This window comes from Protopterus annectens, chromosome 15.part0, assembly GCF_019279795.1.
Source record: "Protopterus annectens isolate FY-2018-M chromosome 15.part0, PAN1.0, whole genome shotgun sequence".
Classification (NCBI taxonomy): Eukaryota; Metazoa; Chordata; order Ceratodontiformes; family Protopteridae; genus Protopterus; species Protopterus annectens.
In genome coordinates this window covers 756,932,611-756,959,702 of record NC_056749.1, presented here as the reverse complement: position 1 = coordinate 756,959,702, position 27,092 = coordinate 756,932,611, and the positions used below count along the sequence as shown (strand labels likewise).

The following is a 27,092-nucleotide window of genomic DNA, read 5'->3' as shown; positions in this document are numbered from 1 at the left end:
CACATCAACCTGTATGGATTCTCTCAACTCATTCTAAAACCTACTAGAGTAGATAAGAAGTCCCAAAAAAAATCCATATTAGATTGGACATTAGTGAACTACCCAGAACAAAACTATCTCACAGGTTGTCTACCAGACAGCCTCATTGACCATCTCCCAACATTCCTCCTACGCAGACATACTAACATACCCAAACCTACTGTCTAAATTTAGACAAGTCAGAAAAGATCGCAAGGTTAACCCTCTAGATCTCAACACTGCATTAAAAAACTGCAACTGGGAACCTCTACATACGCTGAACTTGGACCTAGCAGTGGACTACTTTAATAATACTTTCATTAAGGTCCTTGACCAAATAGCACCCATAAGAACTATTAGAGCTAAAGTCCACTCAGCTCCTTGGCTTACTAACCCCACTAGAGCTCTATTAAAATCTAGAGACAAGGCATGGAAAACCTGGAAGAAAGACAACACTAGTATTTCTAAACAAAACTATCAACATCTTAGAAACCAGGCTAAACAGCAAACTAAGCTTGATAAACAAAACGACTACCTAAATATCCAAAACAAATACTCCAACAGCCCACAAAATTTCTGGCATGCAATTAACTCCCTACTAAAACCAGGAAAAAATACCACACCCTCTCCCACCTCAACCTCCACAGATACAACTACCGAAATAGCCTCAAAATTCAACCAACATTTCACTGAATCCATTAACTCACTATCCACTCAACTAGCCAAAAATATCTACACACCCATGCCTACAGCGCCTAACAACTCTGCTCCTCTTACCTTCTCACCTATCCCAACCTCTACAATAAAGAAACATCTCTTAAAACTAAAACCCACTACGCTCACAGCAGATGGGCTACCAGCACATTTCCTAAAAATGGCAGCCAACTCCATAGCCTACCCAGTTTCAATCCTTATCAACCGCTCTATACAGGAGTCATATATCCCTCATCTGTGGAAAGTCTCCTATATTATTCTCCTTCACAAGGGAGGAACCTCCTATGATTTTTCAGACTACCGACCCATTGCTATTCTGTCACCTTTATCAAAGATACTAGAAAAATGCATACACTCTCAAGTCATGCACTTCCTAAACCTAAACAATCTCCTCTCACCCACACAACATGGCTTTTGCCCTCACCACAGTACAACCACTGCCCTCCTCTCCTTCACAGACCTAGTTAACCAGCATAGGAATAACAACAGATTTGTATCAGCCATATTCCTTGACCTCTCAAAAACATTTGACATGGTCTCTCACTCCATACTAATAGATACCCTCACCTCCCTAGCCTTCACCCCAAACACTATTGCTTGGTTTAAAAGTTACCTATCAGAACGACAACAAGCTGTCCAGTGGCAAGGAGCTTTATCACCTCTGCTCCCAACCACCATTGGTGTACCCCAAGGCTCCATACTAGGACCGCTTCTCTTCTCGATTTTTACCAATAACCTAAACACATGTACCCTGCATGCCTCACTAATCCAGTATGCAGATGATTCCACCCTTATATGCTCAGCCCCATCCCTGACCTCCCTACAGCATCTCACCCAAGAGTCCTTCACCTCCGTAGAAAGATGGATGACTAACATTCAACTTATCCTAAATCCTAACAAAACCAAACTACTACTTTTTACCCCAAACAAATCAAAAACAACTCCAGTCTTCTTCAACATCACCTCCAATAATGGTACTATCATCTCTCCACACCAAGCTCCTTGGCATCGAAATAGACAACAACCTCCACTTTAACATCCATATCTCTCAAACTATAAATAAGGTGCACAAAAAATGGGTTCCTTATACAGGCAAAAGAACTTTCTAACTAATCAAGCTAAAGTCACCCTAGCTCAAACCCATCTCCTATCTACACTACTGTATGCAGCCCCAATTCTCACTTACATTAGGAAATCTGACCTAGACAAACTTGAGTCCTGTTATAACAGAATTGCCAAGTTTGCCAAAAACTCCCCATTTAGAACCCATCACTGCATACCTCTCAGACAACTTCAATGGCTCGAGCTGCCACAGTTGCTACTATATCACCAACTTGTTCTATCATACAACATCCTAAAACAACCTGACAAAATTCCTGCTCTAAGGCATCTACTGACCAGCCACACTCCAAATCGTCCACTCCGCTCAGCCAACAAATCACTCCTCACTATTACCTCAGCAAATAATACAGCCGGAAAATCTCTCTTTTCACACACTATAGCCAAAACTTGGAATAATCTGCCCCCATCTGTGACTTCTGCAGCTAACACCACTCTATTCAAAAACTCCCTTAAGGCCCATCTTACAAGTTCTTGGCTCTGTCCATGTATTACATAGTCCACAATCTGTTACCTCTACAACCATCTCGTATCTCTCTTTTCATGCCCCAATAAATATGTTTCCTCAAAATATTATACATGGAAAACATGTACCTGTTAAAATCTGACTGTTGCTCTTTGCAAGTTAAATGTATATATGTAAATATTTTTTGATTGCAATTGTCTACTGTATTTTTATCTCTTTTTGACTTCTTTCTAGAAATTTCTAGTTAATAGATACGACTTCCTACACATTGTATTATATGTTTAATTTATGTAATGTGTTGTTCTAATGTAACTGGAGCTTTTCTCCCCGGGCCTCCGCTGTAAACGGACCTCGTCCAGTCGGACCATCCCGGTAAACAAAATTAAAATAAAAATAAAAAATAAATAAAAAAAGGTGCTTCAACAAAGTATTAGTTTAAGGGTGTGCACACTTATGCAACCAGTGTACTGTACGTTTTTATTTTTTTATATTTTTTCCCCTAACAGATTTGTTTTTCAATGAATTGTACAGGTTGTAGGTCACATTAAAGGTGGAAAAGGTTTTTAAATGATTTATTGTGGTCTCAGTTTTTTATATCACAAAAACCTGGCATTTTATCAGGGGTGTATAAACTTTCTATATCCATTGTATCTCTTCCAAAATCACTAAAGCTATTCTATATCTGACCATCCTCAGCTTGCAAAAGTATAAAGTATTCCCTTTTCTATTCAACTTGCACAAAAATCTCTACCTAAAATGCAGCTTCATAGTGAAATGTAATCTATTGTTTGATACTGAAAGTAAATGTGGATTAGGGGAAAAAATAAACTCCCCATCCACCTACCTTGATTGTCGTATGCTGCATCACTTTTTTTATATCCTAACCTCTGTTTACTTTTGCTGAATACATTTAACTCTTCCTCTCCTACTGTATTTGCAGTATGAAGGTGCACTGGGCTATTAGGAATGTGTCTTCCCAAATAAAACATCAATGTCATTACTATAGTTCGACAGCATAAGAATTTATTTTCCTAAGTGCAAAGCATCCCTGGAATTGTGCTGCTCATCTTCGTTACTTTCCATTTAATGATATCACAGAGGGATGTCCCCAAGCCTAACCCAATATATCTAGGAAAGACAACGGCTCTTACAATAACTCCTCCTCCATATTTCTTCTGGTTATATGCAACAACTAAAACTACTTCAAAATTGCACAACGTAGATATAAAATGCAGTCCCAGTAGTTTTATGTACACTCAGAAATTAGTATACAGCATCAGTGCAAAGACCACTACCTTGTGGTTTTAAGCTGGCTAAAGGTTTAGTCACCTTTTTAACTAACAACTCAATTACTTAAATGAACAACCATGGAGAGAAAGAGATAGTACCCCTCCCCGATTCCTTAAACTTAAGGGCTGTGTATAATGTTTTTACTATTTATTTCCACTGGCTAATTGTTATAGTCCATTTTAGCCAAAGGCCAATTTTCATCAGGGTCCAGGGAAGAAAAGCTTCACAGTACAACAGTACATAAAGCAGACATTCCAAAGACATTAATAAAACAATATAATGTATAGTGACAAATAGTTAACAATTAGAAATAGATGCATTATATAATGTAATGAAGAAGTTATATTAGGAATATATATATAAGTAATGCACATTATATCCGAGTGATGCCTCTGGGTGCATCTGTAGTTAACTCTAGGCATTGAATATTGTTTGTTCAAATTTGCATCAATAATTCCAAAACCATGCTATGTACAAGGTTTTAAAAGAATTTCATCTTAAAGGTTATAGAATGGCACACTCAACTGCGTTAATATTTGAACTCTGTCTAGTGCAGGTGAATAGATATTGACTGTTGTTTTTATGATATTTATTTATAGATATTTTCACATTTTTATTCTAAATAACTCATCAACCAAGTATCACAGACAGACCTCCTTAGCATCATATGAAAGCTCCCAGCTAGATGAATAAAATACTGCTGACAGTATGTGTGTGACTTAAGTGGTTGCTGAGATATTGTAAGTTGTTTACAAAATATTACAAGTATGGCATTTATACTTCTTTCATAATCCCTGTGGTTCCAGAGATATGAACAATTGTTTGTTTGAAATGTGAGGACTTAGTTTGATTCTGTCAAAAGGCTTAGGCTCCCGCCATTGGATGTTATAGTCCAAACTTCCCGAGCTCTATTGGAGTGAATGAGTTAAGAAGTTGTGGTATATATGATGCAATGCACGTGGTTTTTAGGAAGCTTTTACCTCAATACAGTTTTTTTTTTCAGGATAATTTGTTTATATGTTAGAAAGATTTGACAGAGTAGTGTAGTTCAGAATATGTGGTTGTGGTAAAGCTTAGATAGGGATGAGTGCTGAGGAAGTTTAAGCTGCATAATAAATGTTACTGAAACCATCTTAGTACTGTCCAACAATCAAACCCCCCTAACCTATCAAAACCACCACTGCTCCTCCCAGTATTAAATCGAGCCTTCTTCAGACTGAAGAAGGCTTTGTTTTATATTTGCCGAAACCGGTCTGTTTTTCAAGAACCTTATATTATTAATAAAGGAATTTTCAAGGTGCCTGGTATGCTGGTCCTGCTTCTTTTTTGCCTTACATTGTATAGGAACAAATAAAATACTAAGATTGCCATTGCCCAAACCCACCTAATCTCCACACTACTGTACACAGATCCCATACTCGCAAATCTAAAAAAATCTGAGATAGCAAAACTTGAATTTTGTTAAAAGAAAATTGCCAGATATGCAACAAACATACCTGCTAGAACTGGCCATTGTATAGCACTCAGGCAACTCATCTGGTTAGAGCTGCCCCAAGTCCTTCATTACATCCAGTTAACCCATGACCCATAAAATCCTCCACGAACCTAAGAAAACACCTGCCCTGCAAATATTGCTTCAACTATATGCCATTAACAGAACCTTACACTCCACTAACAGACACCACATAAAAATCAATACATCCAAAAATGAAGCAGGAGATTCCCTCTTCTCAAGTTATATAGGAAAATCTGGAATGAGCTACCAGATAACATTGCAGCCATTGCATAACTAACCCAGTGTAAAACAACACTGAAGACCCATTTATTCAACAAATGTCTGTGTCCTTGCTCTGCTCTTGACTAACAGCTGTCTCTGACCTAGCTATTATCTTGCTTCACTTACAAACTACAACTCCAGCTGTGTATTCTATAGGAAATTCTGACTACATCACCTGCCTCTGTCTATTCTAATTACACATACCTCAGTGTTTACTAACATTTCTCAGAACTATTATACTGTTGAGGTCTGGAAATAATTTCAACTTCTCATTACAACCTATTAGAAAATATTGAAGTTGAGGAATGGCGCTTGATTTCTTTATCTGCTTACAGAAGAACATATAATGTTGTAATGTTCTTTATACTTATCTGTTTAATTTTGTGATTAAACTTATTGTGCATTATCTATCTCAGTCTAAGCTAGTATGTTACTTGTATCGTGTATACTGCTGAGCTAATTATTTCTCCATGTTCATTGTGGAGCTTTTCTGCCCTGGCCTCTGCTGAAAAAGGACATGTGTCCAGTCAGACTTTCTTGGTAAACAAATGTTGAATAAATAAATAAATAAATAAAATAACGTAATAGTATGTGTTGTTCTGGTAGTGTATACTGTAGATTCAAGTATGGAACATAGTTTTTGTTGATATGAAGAGACTAGTAGTTTTTAGTGCATGTTCACATTGTGCGTAGTGCCAGATATTTAGTGTTTATTACAGATGTAGCTCCAGGCAGATATCAAGTAGCTTTTCTGAGAATTATTTGTGGTTGGGATCTGAACATACTTTTGAGGAAATGGAGTTTCATACATTAGAAATGTGTACTAAACAAAGAGAATCTTCAAAGTGATTATTAGATTTTTATTTGACTTGGACTTTGTGATATATGTTGCCTTTGTGAGGTGTATGTTTGTACAGGATTATTTTTGAAAATGTACTATGTTTCTATAGAATTCTATGGATTGTCAGGGTAACGCACATTTAACACAGCAGACTACTTGCCCATGTGTAGTAAGGTGAACACCAAGCCATGAAAGTTCTTTCACTGTAATAATGAAAGGGTTGCTTATTGACACAGGCAGTTCTTGTGACCCTTCAAAAGTATTCAGGTTTGTCCAAGTGCTTAAAGAGGCCTTGCCCTACCCAGATGGCACTGACATCAGCAAGAGATGGGAAAAGCTACAGGATGTTATCTATAACACTGTGATATCTGTCTTTGGGAAGAAGACTGTCAAGTATGCTAATTTAAAGTCCATACTGAAGTGCTGACACCCCAGTTGTGGAGAAAAGATGGGCACTGGCTGCATACAGGTCCTCTCCCAATGAGGAGAACGTGCAGGCACTCCGGTGTGCTTGGAGTCAAGTGCAGCAGGTATCTCAGAAGTGTGCAAACAGCCATTGGCACCAACTCTGCTTCAGGATTCAGCAGCCTGCAGACATTGGTAACATGAGGAATGTATGACTGGACCAAGCAAGCCATCGGGCCATCAAAAAAGGAAGATCACCCTGCTTAAGTCAACCAGAGGGTGAGGTCTTGGAGGACAGAACCAAGCAGATGGAATGCTGGCTGGAGCACTCCTTACAGCTGTACACCAGAGAGACCATAGTTATAGAGACAGCCCTGAATGTCATTGAGCCTCTGCCAACAATAACCAAACTCGATGCTGACCCCCCCCCCCAATGGAGGACCTCAACAACATGCGAAAAGCAATCTCTAATACCCCCCCCCCCCGGAAAGATGGCATTCCCTCAGAAATCCTTAGATGTACCAATGGTACCCTAATTTGAGACGTGCATGCAATACTTTGCCAATGCTGGAGAGAATGCCATGTACCACAACATATGAGCTATACTGACACACTTGCTATCTAAAACAGCAAGGGTGACAAAAGTAATTGTAACAACTATCATGGCATCTCCCTTCTCATTTCTATGGGGGAACTGTTTAAACGTGTTGTCCTGAAGAGTCTCCATGTTCCTGCAGAGAGAGAGAGTTTACTGCGAGTCTCAGTGTGGGTTCAGAGCTAAACAGTTTACCACAGACATGGTTTTCTCTGTTAAGCAACTACAGGAAAAGTCCAGGGAGCAGAACAAACCATGCATTCATTGATCTAACCAAGGCATTCAACTTCATTAGTAGGAAAGGTCTGTTCTTGATCTGGCAAAGATACTTTGTCCCCTAAAACTGCTTAGCATTATCAGGGCCTTCAATAAAAACATGGAGGACCATCATGTTCACTGGATCCACATATAAACCTTTCAATATTCTCAGTGGAGTGAAGCAGGAGTGTGCACTGGCTCCCGTATTGTTTGTATCAACAGAGGAACATTGTCATAATGGTTAAAATATTTGCCTTATAGACACAAGATGCAGGGTTTGATTCTCACATGGGTTAATTGGCTAGGCTTAAAATGGCCTACAAGGGCAGTTAGCCTAGTACTAATCTATGAACCTGTGAACCTATGAATCTTCTTTTCAGTTGTGTTGAAATTTGCTTTTGGAACTGCTGCAGAAGGTATCTTTCCCCAAACCAGAATGGATGGCAACCTCTTTAAACTGTTGAGGCTTAGATCAAAGACCAGGGTGCTAAAGAAGTTTCTAAGGGAGTTCCTGTCTGCTGATGATGCAGCTAGTGCTGCTCACACTCGACAGGAATGTCAGTTAGTCAGTCATGACTCACTTTGCAGGCACATGTATGACATTTGACCTCGCAATCACCCCTAAAGAACACCCACATGATGGGCCATAATGTGGGCAATGAGCCATCTATCAGGGTGAACGATTGTAAGCTGGAGGTCAGCCATGAGTTTTTGTACCTAGGCTGTATGATCTCGGGCAACTTGATAGTGAGATCAAAAAGCACATTGGAAAAGCTGTCACAGCTTTGTTATAGCCTGACAGAGTATGGGTTATTAAGCTCACTGTGTACACCAAGGTGCAGGTTTATGCAGTGTGTGTTTTGTGCACATTACTGTATGCCAGTAAAATATGGATTTTAGTGCTCAAAACTGGAGCAGCTGCTCAACATATTCATATGCACTGCCTTAGGTGCATAATTGGTATCTCATGGCAGGACAGGATCCCCAGCAGCACAGTGGCCGAGAGAACGGGGACCACCTCCATGTTCACCCTTCTGAAACAGAGACGTATGCACTGGTTGGGTCATGCCTCATGCATAAAAGACAGCTGAATACAGAAAGACTATCTTTTTGTAGAGCTGGAACCTGGAAAGAGGCTGAAAGGATGACCAAATTGCGTTACTGTATACTGACATGTGCAAGAGTGACCTCACTGCTCTCCATCAGCATAAACACCTGGCATTCTCTCACATCTGACAAGTATGCCTGGAAATGGAAAGTGAAGGAAGTTATCACTATATATAAAACCACCTTGATAAGTAGAGCAGAGGATAAGAGAACCTTCTGGAAGAATCATGCCCTTGATGTCAGACCAACATCTCCTTACTGCTGCTCAGAATGCAGAAAGGATGGCACTCCTGGATTGGATTTCACAGAACCGAAGAAGTTTCTCGAATCACTCCAACTGGAGCACAAACCCAAGATCTTTTGGGACTGAAGGATGTTTACTTGTGTGCTGTTTTATGCTTAGTGAATGTTAAGGAATATAATGGCCTAGGCATCCATTTGTTTTTCTTTTTGCATAGTACAATGCTCTAGTGAGTTTTATTTGAGAGGCTGCTAGAAAATTTAACAATTCTGTTGTAAGTCTGTTTATTTGTGTGGATGGGCTTTTGTATAATAGTGAGAGTCATAGACTCATATAATGTAGTAGGCAGTAAAAGAGTAAGTTGAAAGTAGTTGTATTTGTTCTGTTAGACCAGGTTTAGCTTTGTATAATATGACGCATTTTTGATTAGCTTTATAGTCAACATGTTTGATATGTTGCGCAAATATTAGGTGGTTATTTATGTTAAATTCTAGAAGTTCAGCATGGGAAAGTCTTATGACTGGAGATTTATTTAAGGATATCTATTTAAGGATATCACTTTAAACTCTGCTATGTGAATGAAGGCAGAATTACAGCTGAAAATTATTAATTTTATTAATTGGTCTGAGTACAATCTCAGATTTAACAAATGACGGAATTAGAGTGGTGTTGTGTCATATGTAATAAGCTGCAGTAGACAGGTAGAAATTCTTTGACATTTTAAGTATCCATCTAATCTGAACATGCTATAGCTGGGGAGGGGGCAGGAAGTGCTCATATTTTGTACTGCCTTTTAACAACGCTTTTGGAATTATGAGCCTGTCTGGTATATAGTGGTGTATCCAACTGTGTAGGTAACTTGTGTTATTAGAGATATGATTAATAAAAACAAAAACAAGATGACCACGGCTGAGGAATGTAGGTAAAACTTTCAATTTTAATGAATCCAGATAAAATGAGTAAGCACTTTTGTGATCTCTTACTGATCACTTCTTCAGACTCTGTTTCACTCACATAAGGTCATCAAATTTTAATCAAACTCAATCCATTCACAAACAAGAATGAAATAGTGCAATTTAGCCTTTAAAGTGGCAAAGTGCATCATTCAAAGACTCAAAAATCAGTTAAAAATATGTAACTTAAATTAAATGCATGTAATTTCATAAGCATTTATAGCCTTTAAACCTACATATGAACTCAATGTTTCAATGGTCTAGTCTTCAAGAAAGGTTTAAGTGACACTGCACTATTTAAACCTGGTGGTCTTTCAGCTTGTAGTAGTAAACCCCATTTTTGTTCAGCTATCTCTACCTTATTTTTCATATCACCACCTCTAACATTTTCTTCTAGAACTTCTATGACCATAAAATTAAAGCCATGTTGTGCACCTTCTGCCTGTACATGTCTTGCTAGGGCATTGGTCTCCTTTGCATTTGCTATGTCCCTAAGATGCTCTAAAATACGTTCCTTAAAGCTTCTGTTTGTTTTGTCTATACAAAATGCATAGCAACTTTTACAAAAGCAAAAATAGAGTAAATGTTGTATCCTGCAATCAGCATAAAAATTCACATTAATATTAAAGTTATGCGTTGGATGTCTAAAAATAGAGTTGGAATAAATATGGTTGCATGCCATGCAATTCCTGCACGGAAATGTCTTTCCTCTGAGACATTGTCTTGCTTCTACTAAAACTTGAGTTATAGCATAGTTGCCTTTTTAATGATTTCTTATTCATAAAAGAAAACTGTGGTGTACTATCTATCAGTCCATCAAGTTCATTTATAGATTTTAATATATTCCAGTTTTTCCAAAGATTTTACAGACTGTTCCTACATTACTTGAATAGGTAGCTGGAAACCTAATTTTACACTTCGGGTCATTCTGTTTAGTGCATATATCACTTATATTTTCAGGGAAAAAAGGCCTACCTTTAGAGCTGCGTTCTGTACACATTTCCTTAATGTTAGCATCTATATCTTTTTCACTATAGCCTCTGACACCAAATTCTCTCTTTAACATAGAGAATGCATTATCTAAGCCTTTATTAGTATTATGCAATTGGCTAATCCTCATAAATTGTCGCTGAATTACATTCTTATTAACATAGCAGGAAAACAGACTGGAACCAACGTAACTTAGTAACCCAACTTTATTCCAATAGAACCAATAAAAACAAGTAATTCAGTTCTGTTCTTCACTCAAAACGTAAAACACAAAAGAATAACTCCAGTAGATCAAGCGCTTTCGCCCGGGCTCTCCCGGGCTTTTTCAAGATAATTTAACTAAGCAAACTATATGCTTATATACCCCATGGTTAATTAATTAATTGTATAATTATTTTATTAAGACCTTTCCAAGTGTTTCTGTGCTTAAAGCTATATTCCCTTCTTAGGAATCTTAAAAATGTTAAAAATATTTAAAAATATTGTTAATGCAATATATTTATGTTCCTTAGCTCCCACCACTTGTTGTAGAATGCTTGGTTTGTCCAGAATGTTTGTGTGTGTGTATTGTTTTTATAAAATTTTAATATTTAATTGTTTAATGATTATATTTATAATAATAAACAAGAACACACAAATTTTACAAATTTTATAAATTTTATAAATTTTATATTTAATTTATTTATAACAATTATAGTAAATTAACTTAGGATGTACAAATTATATTTTAAAACAAAAACATATATAAATTCCTTAACGTAGAAAATATAGTAATTTAATAACAATAACAGCATTAGTTTAGTAATTTTTAATAAATAATAATAAAAAAACCGTAGTACATATCCATGAAATGCCAATGTATCAACAATCAAATCAGGAAAACCAAATTTTAAAAGATGACAAAATATCATTAATTACTAATTCCTATAAGTAAGGTTCTCCACCCAAATGCAATGGGCATAGTATAAAAGAAGAGAAAAAATTCATCTTATAGTAGAAAAGCAGTTCTTTTGAAAAAGCTTGTTTTGTACAAATGGTTTATTTAAAAAGAAAAACAACATAAATATTAGTTAAATCATTAAACAATTAAATATTAAAATTTTATAAAAACAATACACACACACACAAACATTCTGGACAAACCAAGCATTCTACAACAAGTGGTGGGAGCTAAGGAACATAAATATATTGCATTAACAATATTTTTAAATATTTTTAACATTTTTAAGATTCCTAAAAAGGGAATATAGCTTTAAGCACAGAAACACTTGGAAAGGTCCTAATAAAATAATTATACAATTAATTAATTAACCATGGGGTATATAAGCATATAGTTTGCTTAGTTAAATTATCTTGAAAAAGCCCGGGAGAGCCCGGGCGAAAGTGCTTGATCTACTGGAGTTATTCTTTTGTGTTTTACGTTTTGAGTGAAGAACAGAACTGAATTACTTGTTTTTATTGATTCTATTGGAATAAAGTTGGGTTACTAAGTTACGTTGGTTCCAGTCTGTTTTCCTGCTGTGGTTTTCGCTACAAACTTGGAGGTTGTCCTGCATTGTTCTTTTTTTTTTTATTCTTATTAACATGCCTTGGATGCATGCTAGTTTTGTGCAAAACACTATTTTTCCTACTTGGTTTCCTATATAGGCTAGTGGCTATGCCCATCCATGTTGTTCTCTGCACTCTAATGTCTAAAAAATCAATCACATCACTAGAATACTGAAATGTGAATCTTAAAAAATCCGTGGTGGTATGTAAATAATCAATAAATTGTTCCAGTCTACTTAATGTGCCCCCCCCCCACAGAAGGAAGACATAATCAACGAAACGTACATACCATAAACCATCATCTAAAAAGTCATTCCCCTGTAACAAATATGTTGTTTCCCATGAAACTTGTGAAACGTGAATTTTTTTGCATGGAGATATATATTTTAGTTGGTAAAAGTTAATATTACTGATGCAGTACAAAAAATAAAGACAACTGAGTGGGATTGTTATATATTTTGTGATTAACACTGATAATTGTGTAACCATAAAGAAAAAAGTGTTAATGGTGAGAGAAAAATGACTAATGACAAATCAATGGTAGCACCCGACCAAGAGATTCCACAGACTCAGTAATCATTCAGATTTTTAATAACAGATTTAAAAGATTACAGATTTTAAAAACATAATAAATTAAGCACTTTCATCCATTAAATTGGACTTCTTCAGAATTAACACTCTCACAATATCACCTTTATGTACTTGTAGGAAAACTAAAAGGCAACAAGCACACCCCCTAATTGACAATATTAGCATTCAAGCCTTTAAAGTAACATGACACAATATGGCAAAATCATTAAAACCAAATGAAGTCATAAAACATATTTAAAAATATATATTTTCCACATTAAATATATTTATCCAATTTCCATTTCAACATTGGTTGTAAATTAATAGCATCATTAATACCTGGAGGAAAATTGGCAACTAATTCAATCTGCCATTTACTTTTTTTAACTGCAAATAAGGTTCTACTGTCACCACCTCTGTGGTTTGTTTTAACCTGTTCTAACATGGCAAATTTAAAACCAACACACGCATTACTAATAAATAGCTGTTTAAAAAGGGCATTATTAATATTTTTTGTTTTAATATATGTATATTCTTAAATCCTACTCCTAAAGGCTCTGTTCATTTTACCAACATAGAATGCTGAACACTGACAACACTTAGCCAAATACAGTACTCCTTTTGTCAAGCAATTTTTTCTCAAAAATCTAATCCTTGTCTGACTTTTATTGTCCCATGTTTTTGAGTCAGCATGCACAATGTACTGACACTGATCGCAGGCCCCACACTTCTAAGTCCCATTAGCACTCAGAACACTCCTATAAGGCTCATCTCTTTCATAAAATTAGCATATGTTTTATAAACAAAGTAGGTGAAGACCCAATAATTCCAGCAATTTCTGAATTGTTAGAGAAAAGTGCCCATCTATCTAAAAATATCTGCATCTTTATTGGAATAATTACCATAACCTAGTATTGTTGCTTTCCTATAGTTAATAGGTTGTGATGTTTGAAATGATATTGGTAAACCTGATCCTAAAAGTGGCTTATAATTATTACTCCATTGTGCCTATATATAATCCCTTGTCTCATTAATATACTGTAATGGATACCCTCTGTCTAAAAACACCCTAGATATAAAGTCCAACTCTATTTTGACATCTTCTAACTTGGATGTCATCCTTGCTGCTCTAATCATTTGCCCTTTGACTATACTCCTTTCTGATGCAGTTGGTGACTGTTATTAAAATGTAAATACATATTAATAAATGTAGGCTTTCTATAAATTTCCTATCCTCCTTAAAAATCATTCATCATTGCTAATTGTTTAGTTTGGGGTAGAGAATAGTGGTTTAGAAGATAATTACAATTACAAATATGGTAATAATAATAATATATATGTGGCAAGCATTGTTATTTTGTTACTATTAGATGTATTAAATGTAGCTACGTTATTTCTACACAGTGCTGTGTTGCTGTTTTTCTTTATGAAGTTACAGCGTTGTAATACATAATAGTAGTGTATATTGTTAAGAATGCTTTTGCAATATATTCTGAGTAGTTGCTGATATGTTTGGAATATGGTAGCAATAGTTCTGCTGTGGTTGGGTAATTTTTATAATGCATACATCTAATTCATGAAACTCTGGTTCAAAAAAGTTTAAATAATTATTGCTATTCTATTGTAATGAAAGCTTTCCATAACTTACATAATACTATTCCTCTGTCCCCACCTTGTCTTTTGAATTATCAATGAAAAAGAAAGAACGCCAGTATTAAAAATATACATCTCCACCCTTTTGTATTAGACTTGTAGAGTACCTTATCCAATCTAGTTGCTAACACTATTGCTGAAATGTGTATATGTAAATGGAATAAAGAAATTGATCTTTAATTCACCAGGTCCATGGGGTTATGTTTCCACTTAGTTTCCACTTCTACTTCACCTTTTATTTCCAGAGATGATGACATTTACCATTCCATCACATCCTTTTCTATCTGTCCCAGTAGATCATTTCTATTTTTGGTTGTGTTTCTCTTTCCTTACGTTAGGTAATTTCCAGATATAATGTTTTTACTTAATTCATCCTCGTGTCAATCAGATGAGAAGGAATAAGTCCTTTTAAATAACAAATCTTGACAACTGATGAGGTAATTTCATTATGGGAAGTAACTATGAGTGTTTATATGTAGTGATTTGGTATTATCTGGCTGACCATTGATTATTTCATCTCGCAGTAACTGTAACTCGATTCATTCCCTTGTACTAGCTTGTATACCTGCCCAGCAGACATTATTGTTTGCGAAACAGTCAACAAAACTGCCTGTTCAGTCTGTAGTGAACCTTCTTTATATTCTTCCAGCTGTGCTGTAATCAAGAAAAAAGCTGTATGCATTACCCATCATGGTTTGTATTATAGTTGCAGATCACATTATTGTAATCACAATACATCCTTTGAAGACATTGTAAAGAGATTTCTTAAACATAATTCAAATTGTCTTTTGATCCAGCTTCAACGTGACTTTCCTGTTATAAATATAGGGATGAAACATTTGAAGGCCAAAACTTCCATTGACATTTCTATGAGAACAACATGTTTGGGCATTAATGTCATAATTTTCACCCATAAGATATTGACCTATTTTTTTGTTGCGTCACTGCACAGAGTTCTTGTTGATTAGCATCTACTCCCAAAATAATTGCCTGTGACACATCATAGAGTTTCAATGTAATGACCTCAGTGACTAATGTTTTAAGCATCTCAGGACTTTTTTGTTTCATTTATAATAGTTAGGCAGCAGCATGGTCTAGTAACATACTAAGTACAACTGTTATGTCTGACATCTGGAAAAAAAAATTAAATGTATCAACATGCCAAGGAAATGGATAAGAGATTATTTATTATGAGCCTTCTGTATATGTACAACTGCTTTGGCTTTATCAGAATTCAAGTTTGAGACCTCCAAATTTTAAAACAAGGTCAATGTACTTGAGCGTGAGCACACATATTTAACGTTTGTTTTTCTTCAGCTCTAAACATTTTTCGTCAACCTGTCTAGAAACTTAGTTCAGGTTTATTGGCTTAACAGGCTAGAATATCATCAATTATGTTTTCTGTGCTTTCAGCTATTTCAGTACTTCACTTTGGATTTTTTTTTGGAGTTGATGAAATTCTAAAAGGCAATCATAGAAATCAGGATTTACTCAGAAAAGTAGTATATTGGAATATGTTTAAAGCCGCTTCATTAGGTCTAACGTGACAAAATCCTTGATTAGAATCACCCACACAGAAGAACTGATAGTGTTAGATACACAGAAATCTAGAGAGTGAACCAGTCCAACTTGCTTATGAAAGAGTTAGACACCTTATATGTTTTTAAATGCTGTAAAAGGAACATCAGCTTTTCAGGAGACCCATTTAAACTCTCCCAACAACAGAATACCAGCCTATATTGTACTTCATTTAAGCAGTCCAATTCTTCCTTTTTGTTAAATTGTACTGAATTGTGTAAATGGAGCTTTTCTCTCTGGGCCTCTGTTGAAAAGGGGTTTTCTATCTTGTTAGCCCTTCCAGTCTAACAAACTCAAATCAGACTAAACATATGAATGCATTATATTTCACATCTTTGGCACTGTACTTTTAAAAGTATAAGTAAAGTTGCCACATCAGTGGTGTATATGGATAAAGTTTTGACTGCGATCCTAGTGACCCAAGTTTGATTAGCAACTTTGGAAAATGACAGAGGAGCAGGGGGGATGGATGTTCCCATCTTGGAGGGGGGGGGTGGATGGCTCATGGTCGCCTCTGGCTGATGATCTCCACTGAAGACCAGTGACCGGAGAGGTTACTAGGAGGAGTTGTCAGTGGGGTAGCAGTAGGCTTTTCAGAGCTGCAGTGGAGGTTGGGCAATATATCAGATACCTACATTGCAGACACCTACCTTGGACTGGCGTACAAGCCAGTAAAATAGGGGAGGGGAGCAACAATGGGTAAGTCAATAAGTAAGAACCCACCTGGACAAATGGCTCAGATGTACCGAGCCCCATTTTCTTCAGTCCATCACTGGCTTCAGTGATTACTGGAGTTAAGTTTAGGGGTCAAGGAATACCTGGCAGACCTGGTGCAGAAGTGCCATGAGGGCCAGGCTGGTAACCATGATGTACAGGAGGAAGAACAAAGAAAAATGTATAAGTAAAGTCATCATCATAAGCAAATTATTAGTAAGCTCAGAAATAATGACAATGGTGCTGTCAAACAACTGCTTTCTTTATTCGTTTCTTGTGGTTAAAGAAAAAGACATTCTTCCTCAACTACTTTGTGTTTAAGCCCAGAGAATAATAGATTGATAAACCCATATGGTAAATTGTCTTGGCAAGTCATTTCACAATGGAAGAATGTACTTGAAAGGCACATTTTGCTGAAACTATTGCTTTTAACCTAAGCTAGCAGCCTATGGCCCTGCAAAGGGATAACGGATTCAAATAATATGTTGCTGTTAATAGATTACGGAAACTCTGCTAAGGACACAATTGTGCAATAAATATGCTTCTTCTGCTCGTATCCCCATCTCTAAATTCATTTCTGTCTACAGCTACTTGAAAGTAGTTAAACTACCTGGCTAATCTACCCATTGTTTAAGATATCATGTCTAACTGTTAAATGATTGTTCCTTCTACCTTTAGAATACCTGATTGCATACATACATACATATATATCTGATTTGTCCCGCAGTCCGGTCCATGCCCTAGAAACTTCTGGAATGTGCTATTATGAAGTCAGTGCTTCCTGTTCCTCTGACCATACTGGTAAACACACTGCACTATTTCAAGTATGGACATTCAGTTTATTAGTGCTTGATGGACAGGAAGGACAGTGATACATCCTTAAGTCTATACATAGAAGTAAATATGTCTATGTTCCATGAGTGGAGGAAATCAAGGGGAGTGGGACAATGGAAGGGGGTAAGTAAGTAAGGCAGCATTGTGCCACTTCTTTGAAAGTTAATTATTAATATGCTTCCACACCTAATCTAATGTAAAATTGTAAGAAAATGGTGCACTGTTAGTCAAAATCTGGTGTTATGTTTCTCAAAGAGCAACAAGACTGGCACGCTTTGTAACAAGATTTCTTTTTAAAGACGTTTTTTGCAGCCTGTTTTATTTACTCACATTTGCTATTTAAGAGTTAAGATTTTAAAAGTAACCCACAAAAGATGGCTTAAGTAGGTGTTATTGCAGTATACAACTATTAGATTTGAAGATATGACTGGCATGGTAAATAAAGCTGTGCTAGTTTAAGAGGTGGCCCTTCACAATATCATCTTCTACTGATTATTATTAGCAGAGAATGGGGCATGAGTGGTTGGGGCTTATTATGTTAATACAACATGCGGGAGATACACAACTGAAGAACCACTTAACAATACAATAGGACAGGGTTAGCTAAGTGGGAAATATCAGATTTACCCACAAAGCAGTTTGTTCTGTCCTCATCTTAAGAAAAGCTTGAACTGTTACCCCTTGCTACCTTAAGCATGGAGTGTGGTGACTAGTGTCTTGCACAGTTCACACAGTTAATCTCTACCTGCCTTCCAGAAAAACAGATTCACAAGGTATTCTGTCCTCATAGGGGAAAAAATGAAACCTTGACTTCAGCCCAGATGACCCATTTTTGACTAGTACAACAGATATTTGATGGACCAAACCAGGAAGATGAATTTCTGTGGCTTATACCTGCCAGCTCACACTTGCAGGGGCAGGAAGGCTACTTAGATCTGCAGCCCCCTTGACAGCTAGAAGTAACTGAGTGTATAATCTACCTGTTGTGGCAGCTTTGGCACACACTATGTCAGGCTTTCTGCTTAGCTGTGGAACAGGAGGTGTGAATGTGAGAATGCAGACCAGTAGCAACTTCCGCATGTACACTGATAACCCCCTACTCCTATATCACCGAAGTACAATTTGTGAGCAATGCATCTACACTAAGAATCTGGAATCCTTGCTCTCTCACACACAGAGCAGTTACACTGAGCAGGTTGTCAGCTCACATTCTACACCTCCTATGCTAACACATAAACCATCATATGCGGGGGTCCTCACCAGAAACCTCCTTGAACACCAGAGACCTTCCAAACACAAACATGTTACACCTAATACAGCACTCAGTACACATAAAAACACAACCACCAGTGCCTCACCAAATAAGCCCCTAAGGCAAAGCACATCTAAACCAAAGCTTTTAGTCATAAGTGACTCCATTGTGAGATGCACAGATGTCCCACTCATCAGGCTGAACAAGGTGAAGGTTAATGTCAGCTGTCTATCAGGTGCCAGGATCCATCAGATTACACAAGCACTCAAGTCTCTCAATAACATTGAGTCTGTCATACTGTCATTATGAGTCTGTCATACTTCATGTTGGTGTGAGTGACTTCAGATGTACCTCACTGGACCATATGAAGAGAAACATGATTGAGTTCTATGAATATGTGTCCCAGGCAGGTATGTCCCTAGCCTTGAGCAACATTCTACTCTCACTTAGGATGATACCACAATATAAACAAAAATGATTGACTTCAACAATTGGCTTAATTTCTGGTGTCATTCTAAGCGAATCCAGTTCCTGTCAGCCTGGGATGACAAGGCCGATAGACCACGCTGCTTTGCCAGTGATGGTCTTCACCTGTCACCTCTAAGCTTTTGGTTACTGGCTAAGGCAATTGCGTGCCCCATAGTGCCTTTTTAGGCAAGGTCTCAAGAACAAAATTTCTGATGTGAAAATATCACTCCCATATAAATTAAAGGCTATGCTGCTAAATGCTAGGAGTTTAAATCGGAAACTGCAGTCTCTGGAAACACTCCTCTCCCTCATTACCAATGCATTTTGTAAAATGACAGTTTAACATTTTCACATATGTAACTGGTGTTGTACCTGCAATCTTTGGAATAAAGATGGCTTATTGTTGTTGTAAGGTCATTTTGTCAACTCTCTTTTTATCACCTCAAGGACTTTATCACATCAGATCTGTCTGTCAACAACTAACTTTTTAAGTTCTTGTAAATTCATACAGTTGTCCTCAGTTATGGTGCCTACTGTTCTTAACCCCTGTCACACCCTTCATCTTTTGCCTTCAGGCTTTTCCAGCATCAGGGGCTTCTCTAGTGAATCCTGTCTTTGCTTTAGGTAGCTGTCAGAATGTGCACCCATGGTTACCCTCTAATATACATTGGTAGGTACAAAAATATCAGGATAACAAATTAGTTTACTCAGGTATGACTAGAGTTTACCACCACATCTGAACTTATCTCCTTACTAAGAATTTCAGTTTATGGCTGATGCAACTGCAGATGGTTTGAAGGCGTTTCTACATATAGCACATGGTATCACAGTAATATTGGCCCCTGTATCAATCTTGAACTCATTTCAGTTTCATGAGTAGGACTTTTGCCTTGCTAATCAGCTTTAATATCACAATAGTAGTGCCTCAATCCAGGAAAATGCTCTCTGCACATTATTTATTTAATTTTCAGAAACAACCTTTTTCGTCAGGTTTGTTTTACCAATAACAACCAAATGGCCAGTTCTCTTCTGTCTCCTACCCCTTCTGCTCTGATTCATTGTGATAATGGTCACACCTCATATATTTGCTTGGCTTACACTGGCTCTGATTCTCATGTCTCTCTCTAAACTTCCTGTTAACTTTATGTTCGACCTCACACATATCATTTGCCATATTTAAATTAGCATTTTGCCTTTCAATTACTTCTTCCTCTCTGATGGTTTGTATTACTTTCTCAAAAGTCAGATCAACTTCAAATTGTAACTTTTGAAACATGTCTACTTTCCCCAGCATATCAAAGTTCTGTCTTTGATATATTAATCTTTTTGACTATTAAAGGCACATTTTCCAACTCATTATTACAATCTTCTTAGAAAAGCGTCAACACATTTACAGTTCTTTTTGTACACATCTGTGAAGGCATGCCCTCTTGTGTATTTATTTTATTTTTGGCACAATATGTTCACTGAGCTTGCTAGTCACTGACTCATAACACACCCTGATCCTATAAAACTGAACAGGACCTGTATAAGATCACCACTTCACTTCTCATTGAGTATAACAGGGGGTTTACCTGAATTTCATGTTTTTTTTCCCAATATGGTTGCCAAATAAAATATGCAAACCCCTTCCTCCAGTCAGACCAGCCAAAGAGTTTTGAGAAATTATTTTCCGGGTTAGAGCACCGATTCCCAAGGAGCTTTTTCATACTTGGCTCAGGAGCGGTGTCTGGTTAGGTGACCAGGAGCGGTGTCTGGTTAGGTGACCAGGAGCGGTGTCTGGTGAAGTGAACAGGAGCGGTGCCTGGTGAAGTGACCAGGAGCGGTGCCTGGTGAAGTGACCAGGAGCGGTGCCTGGTGAAGTGACCAGGAGCGGTGCCTGGTGAAGTGACCAGGAGTGGTGCCTGGTGAAGTGACCAGGAGCGGTGCCTGGTTAAGTGACTTGCTCAGAGTCGCACAGTAATGCAATGGATGCTGAGGGAATCAAAACTTAGACCACTGACACATATAGTTCACAACGCCTTAATCCTCTAAGCCAACTGCCAGGCATTTTGCTTGAGGTGATGTGGCATGCTTTTATAATATCAAGTGGATCCTGCTTTTGACACCACATCAGAAGTGAGCACCCATAATTAGACAGTAATGTTCGCCGACAGCTTGAGAAATGTCAGGTTATACCAATAGTTTAGCCAAGTGGGTAACTTGTATTTGTCATAACATGGCAGCTCAACAGAAACTATGTTAACACTAGAGCAACTCCCACCCCACTGACTCTAGTTTATAAATGGGGTGCATTATGGAATATGTAGTGTCTTAAAACATGTAACAGTATAAACATTGTAGTAGCTGCATTTCTCTTATTATCATGGTGACCAAGCTGTTTATTTTACTTTTATCAGATTTTCAAGTAAACAGTCTGGGTTTCTTTCTTTATTGACTAATGTGATTTTCTTGCAGTGCAAGGAATTCTCAAGAGCACAGCTTTCCTTATTCACCGTGTCTCACAGCCACACATTTTTACTTTGAAAACTTCTCTTTGGCTATATATGTGATGCCTTTGCTATTTAAAATTTAGTTTTGCCAGAGCTTTCATTCTAAGAAGAATGCATCTTTTAATATTATGACTGGTCACAACGTGCATAGATCTTTGAGACAAAGAAAATAAACATCAATTGTTTGGCTTGTTCTCCATCAATTTACAAAGAATTGATTAGGCTAGATGGCATAATGTTGTTTATGTCAAGTAACAAATCATCTTCTGTACTTTCTACTTTCACCTTCATCAACAAGTTCTTCCATGCTTTCACTCGTTAGAATGGCATCTGATATTGCTAATGTTCACCTGGCAATTTTAATTCCAGCATCTGATTTTTCTAACCCGATATTTTGCATGATGTATTCAGCTTTCGACACAATACCCCACTCAGGTATCATAGAAAAGCTCACCAGCTTAAATGTAAACCCATATGTCACAAGATGGGTTGCAAACTGGCTCAAGACAGAACCCACAGGGTTAGAGTTGCTGGTGCCATGTCAGACTCCAAGCCGGTCACAAGCGGTGTCCCACAGGGCTCAGTCCTGGGACCCCTCTTGTTCGGCATCTACTTTTCAGAAGTGCAGTCAAACATAGGAGGATTGTGGCTGACAAAGTTTGCAGATGACTGCAAACTGGGCGTCATAGTTGAAAATCCATCAGACACAGATATCCTTCAGAGAGGTCTCATAGAAATGGATAACTGGTGCCAGAGCCATGGCCTTAAGCTAAACGCCAAAAAATGTATAGTCATACCCTTTGGTAAAAACAAGATAACCCCAAGTTACCACATAGGTGGCAGTCCATTAAGCACAGAAGAGGTTATCAGGGACCTGGGGACCCAAGTTGACAGTAACCTTTCTTTTGACACTCACATTGCCAAAGTAGTTAGGAGGACCTTCTACATTGCCCACCTGATTATGAAGGGATTCACATCCAGATCAAGGGAGGTCATTGTTCCCCTGTACTCTTCACTTATCAGACCAATGATTGGGTACAATGCCCCATTCGGAATGTATCTTACCCGACACCTGCAGCAATTGGAAAGACCCCAAAAGTTCCTCACCAAAAGGATAAAGGGGCTCAAAATATGCCATATGCTGCCCGACTGAAGAAACTCCAGCTCTATTCAGTCGCATACCGTCTGCTCAGAGGTGACCTGTGCCTGACATACAAGGCCATGTCCAACCCGGAATTAATGGACATGCCCCACCTCAAAAAATCCAAATCCACCAGAGCCACAAGAGCAAGAGACTTAAACCTCAACACGGATATAAATAGGACGTGCTGGAGGGACAGATTCATCACCCAGAGACTCCCTATGCTGTGGAACAGAATCCCGGTCCATGTGAGACAGAGCACCTCGCTGGCTCTGTTCAAGAGGAATCTTGACCAGTGGATGGGAGATCGTAGGTTTACCCTGGGGATCATCTCTGTATCACTGCTGGACAGAGGCACGGCAAACTAATGGGTATAGTATTCTTCAACCTAAGGGGTGGTGAAAGCCACACAACTCTGGCTAGGCTTATAAATGCCCTAGGGCAGATAGCCTAGTATGAACCTATGAACCTATAAGTAGGATGACAATATACAGTCTTGGCTTTCTTTCCTGGATCTTTAACAACTCAGTTATTTTATATTTGGTTTTAATAGTTGTTTTTTTGGTCTGCATACAGAATCTTTGGTTGGTAGATATTTCTCTAAGAAGATGCAATGTTCCACAGAGGGATAGATCAGCACAGCATGGTAATTATTAATAAAAGGTGTTTATTTTACATGGAGTCCTTATTTCCCTACACCATTCTATAAGGTTGAAGAGCTATGGACATGGGGCATACGTTGGCATCCATTAAATACTATTTATCTCTCTCATCATGAGGCATAAGATGACTATTATTCCTAATAATGCCTGCAAATTTATTTTGTGCTTTGTCTTATTTTTCTATGAGCAGCACAACACAGGACTTTTCAAAGCAGTTTTATATGATATGAGTTTTGATAACAACTTTTTATCTTGTATGAATTACTGTAGCACATACTAGTCTCTTTCTAATGCTCAGTTTGCTGTAACAGGTTTATCTCTTCATAAGTTGATAGGTGACTCAAGTCCATAATAGTCATGTCTGTTTTGAGGGGAGTGTTGCAGATATTGTAAGAGGAGGGGTGATAACATTAACAAAGATAATTATGCTGTATATTTTGGTTTCAAGGGGGAGAAACACAACCATGTCACCCATATCATAAAATGCGTGTTCTGCTTGCCTCCAGACAAAAATCATTTACACAATTTCTGCCATTAATTAATGGTTTTCTTTTAGTTAATTTGGTTTTGAAGACAGATAAGAAACTGTTCAGCTTAATGTTTAAAGGGGATTTGTTTTACAGATATTGGATCTGATCTCTGTTTTGTCTACATTTGAGATTAATGTGTTCAGAATGGGTATTTGTGAAACTTTTATAAAGGTGGAGGGTGTAGAACAGGGGAGGAGCTTTCATTACAAAACATATTACACAAAAATCACCCTACAATTGTCTATATGGGTGGAGTAAAGGAAGAGGGCTTTTAATCTACCAAGATAAATTGTATTGTGTAATGCAGAGATGTCTTGTATTAAAATTCTTTGGAGGTTTTCATTTTGCTTCAGGTACGTACTGTATTGTAGTGGGTCAGGAGATATTTGGTGAATTAGTGCATAGTACTTCCACATTTCTGGAACATGCCCTACACAGAGTATCTGACTGCAGTGGGTGATGAGTAATTTGGTGCATAATACTTCCACACTTCTGGAACATATCCTGTATAGAGTATCTGACTACAGTGGGTCAGGAGTAATTTGTTTAATTGGTGCATAACGCTACCACACTTCTGGAGCATATCTGAGATGTTTGGTTAATTAGTGCATAATATTTCCACATTTCTGGAACATATCCTGCACAGAGTAACTGACTATAATGGGTTAAGAGACGTTTGGTTAAGTGGTGCATATTACTTAACTAGCAAGTAGTCTAGAATATTATAAGAACCACTGGGACTGCTGTTTTTGGCTTTGGAGATGGATGACAGAACTTGCTTGAGAATGAAATGGGGGAAGATTTGGTTGGGTGGGTGTGTGAAATTACATAGAATGAGTATAAATTCTGGTATTTATATACTTGTCTACAACTGGCCTTGCCCTACCTGGTTGTATATTTGAGTGTTTGGTTTGTTTGCCATTTTAAATACTTACAATAATGATTTCTCATAAGGAAGTTGATGCTTTTTATTATAAAGTTGATTGATAAGAGAATTCCACCACACGAGTTTATATTGAAACTTACCACACTGTGTAGCCTGATGCAACTCTCTGTAAGAGCGTAGAATTCTGGGGATTATGCAGTAGTACCAGGAGATGGATAGTCGTGCCATCTCAAGAATGTTGATAAGTTGTAAAAAATTGAAAATCTTGAATTCCAGTAGAATTAGTTTGGATGCCAGAGCCTATTTCAAAGGTGAACATTACTGCTCGGTGGTCCTAGTGTTAAAATCTAGCCACTAAATTTCATGCATTGTTATGGCCATGTGGAAATAATGTAGGCATGTTAAACAAATAATAGCCTAGCATAATTTGTTTTTCAGTATGGTAGGAGAGAAATATACACATGAGCACAAAAGTATCAAATCAGCCAATTTTGGGGTTTCCAATGCTGACTTAAGTTTTGTTTTTTTGGGGGGTTAACACCTCTGTGCCAAATCCCATTAAGCAGACACTTTTTTTCTTACAGCTGTCTACAAGGCATAGTAACATGAGTGAAGGAAGCAGACATAAAACTTTAAGGCATCAGCATCTGTTATGCATATACACACTTTTTATGATTATGCTAAAGACGTCCTCTGTGGGTAATGGAAAGTAGGAAGAGATGCTCTGAACAAAACTTTGCCAGTATCCAAAGCTAGTTAGTTTTATGGCGATACAAATCTCTATTACTATTTTGTCAGGCATGAGAGAAGTACGGATTACTTCATCCAGCAATTTGATCCAAGTAAACGTAGCATTTAGCAGAATGATATGAACTATAAATGTTGGTTCTCTAATGGCGTTTTGCTGTTTTACCTTCTTAGGGCAACATGGAGAAGTGAACATGGGACAGGAGTAAGACAATCGAGAACTAGGGGAAGAAATGGAAGTGAACATAAAAGGTAACCTTTACTCTAAACCATTTTGAAAAATGTAAAGAACTCTGCCCAAACTCATCTAAATAAGAATTAAGAAATACTGATCTTAGCAAGAGACATTGCTGGGAAGAGGAATGTCCTCTTTGAGGAAATTTCCATCTAGTAGGCCTGCTTATCTTTGAGGAGAAACTATGACAAGTAGCTGTTAAGACTCGAATCATTTCTATAGATGAGATCACTATGGCTGTTAAGTTATTCTGGCGTGATAAGTCAGATGGATCATATCACACACAAAAGAATGTGGAAAATAACGGAAGTCATTGGGGTGTCCTTCCTAACTCACATTTTCTTTACTGCTTATAAGACAGACACCATACGTTTTCTTTGTCAGATTGAATTATTCGTCAAGTTTCAGCGAAAGGGCAGGAATGTGTTTTACACGTTCTGAGCGATTGTGGTCCTTTGGCTGCCTGAAAAGACATATACCTGGATGCAAGAAAGGAAACTCCATGTGATAGCTGGGCCTCTGAGTTAAGAGGAATGGTGTGGATCCTGCTTTGGTTGTGGAATAGTAGATTACTCTTTGTATTTATAAACATACAATTTGGAATTGTAGGAATTTGTCCCTATAAAGTCTGTCTGTTCAGTAGATCTAAAGAGGGCAAATCACCATGCAAAAAGGAATGTTTTGTGGTAGTTACTATGGTTGTACATAGGTCGAGGGTAACAGATTTCAGAATGAGAGTTTTTTCTGTAATCTTGATATTAAATTAGATATAATAAGGGTGGATGTAGAACATCACTTAAACTATCTTCATAGATATATTATCAAAGTGCAGCTGTGTTTGGGAGATAATCTAGGCTGGGGATATGAGGGCTCTGGCTTTGATTCAGGCATCCGTGTCTTTTTACAAGTGACTTTGATGTCTTGTTGTACACTGAGGCAGCTTACTATTGATACTGAAACAGTTTGGGGGAACACTGTCGCCTCCAAATTAGACATCAAGGTTTTCCC

At 37.5% G+C, this 27,092-nt stretch overlaps 1 protein-coding gene across 1 annotated transcript in view; it reads left to right on the top strand.

Annotated features, from left to right (window-relative positions):
- Positions 1-27,092, top strand: part of LOC122790048 (gamma-aminobutyric acid receptor subunit gamma-4-like) — a 3,058,882-nt gene that overhangs the window by 672,363 nt on the left and 2,359,427 nt on the right. The window contains exon 2 of the mRNA XM_044057614.1: positions 26,024-26,101. Coding sequence (XP_043913549.1) covers positions 26,024-26,101 — 78 coding nt within the window. The remainder of the gene's footprint in view (positions 1-26,023; positions 26,102-27,092) is intronic.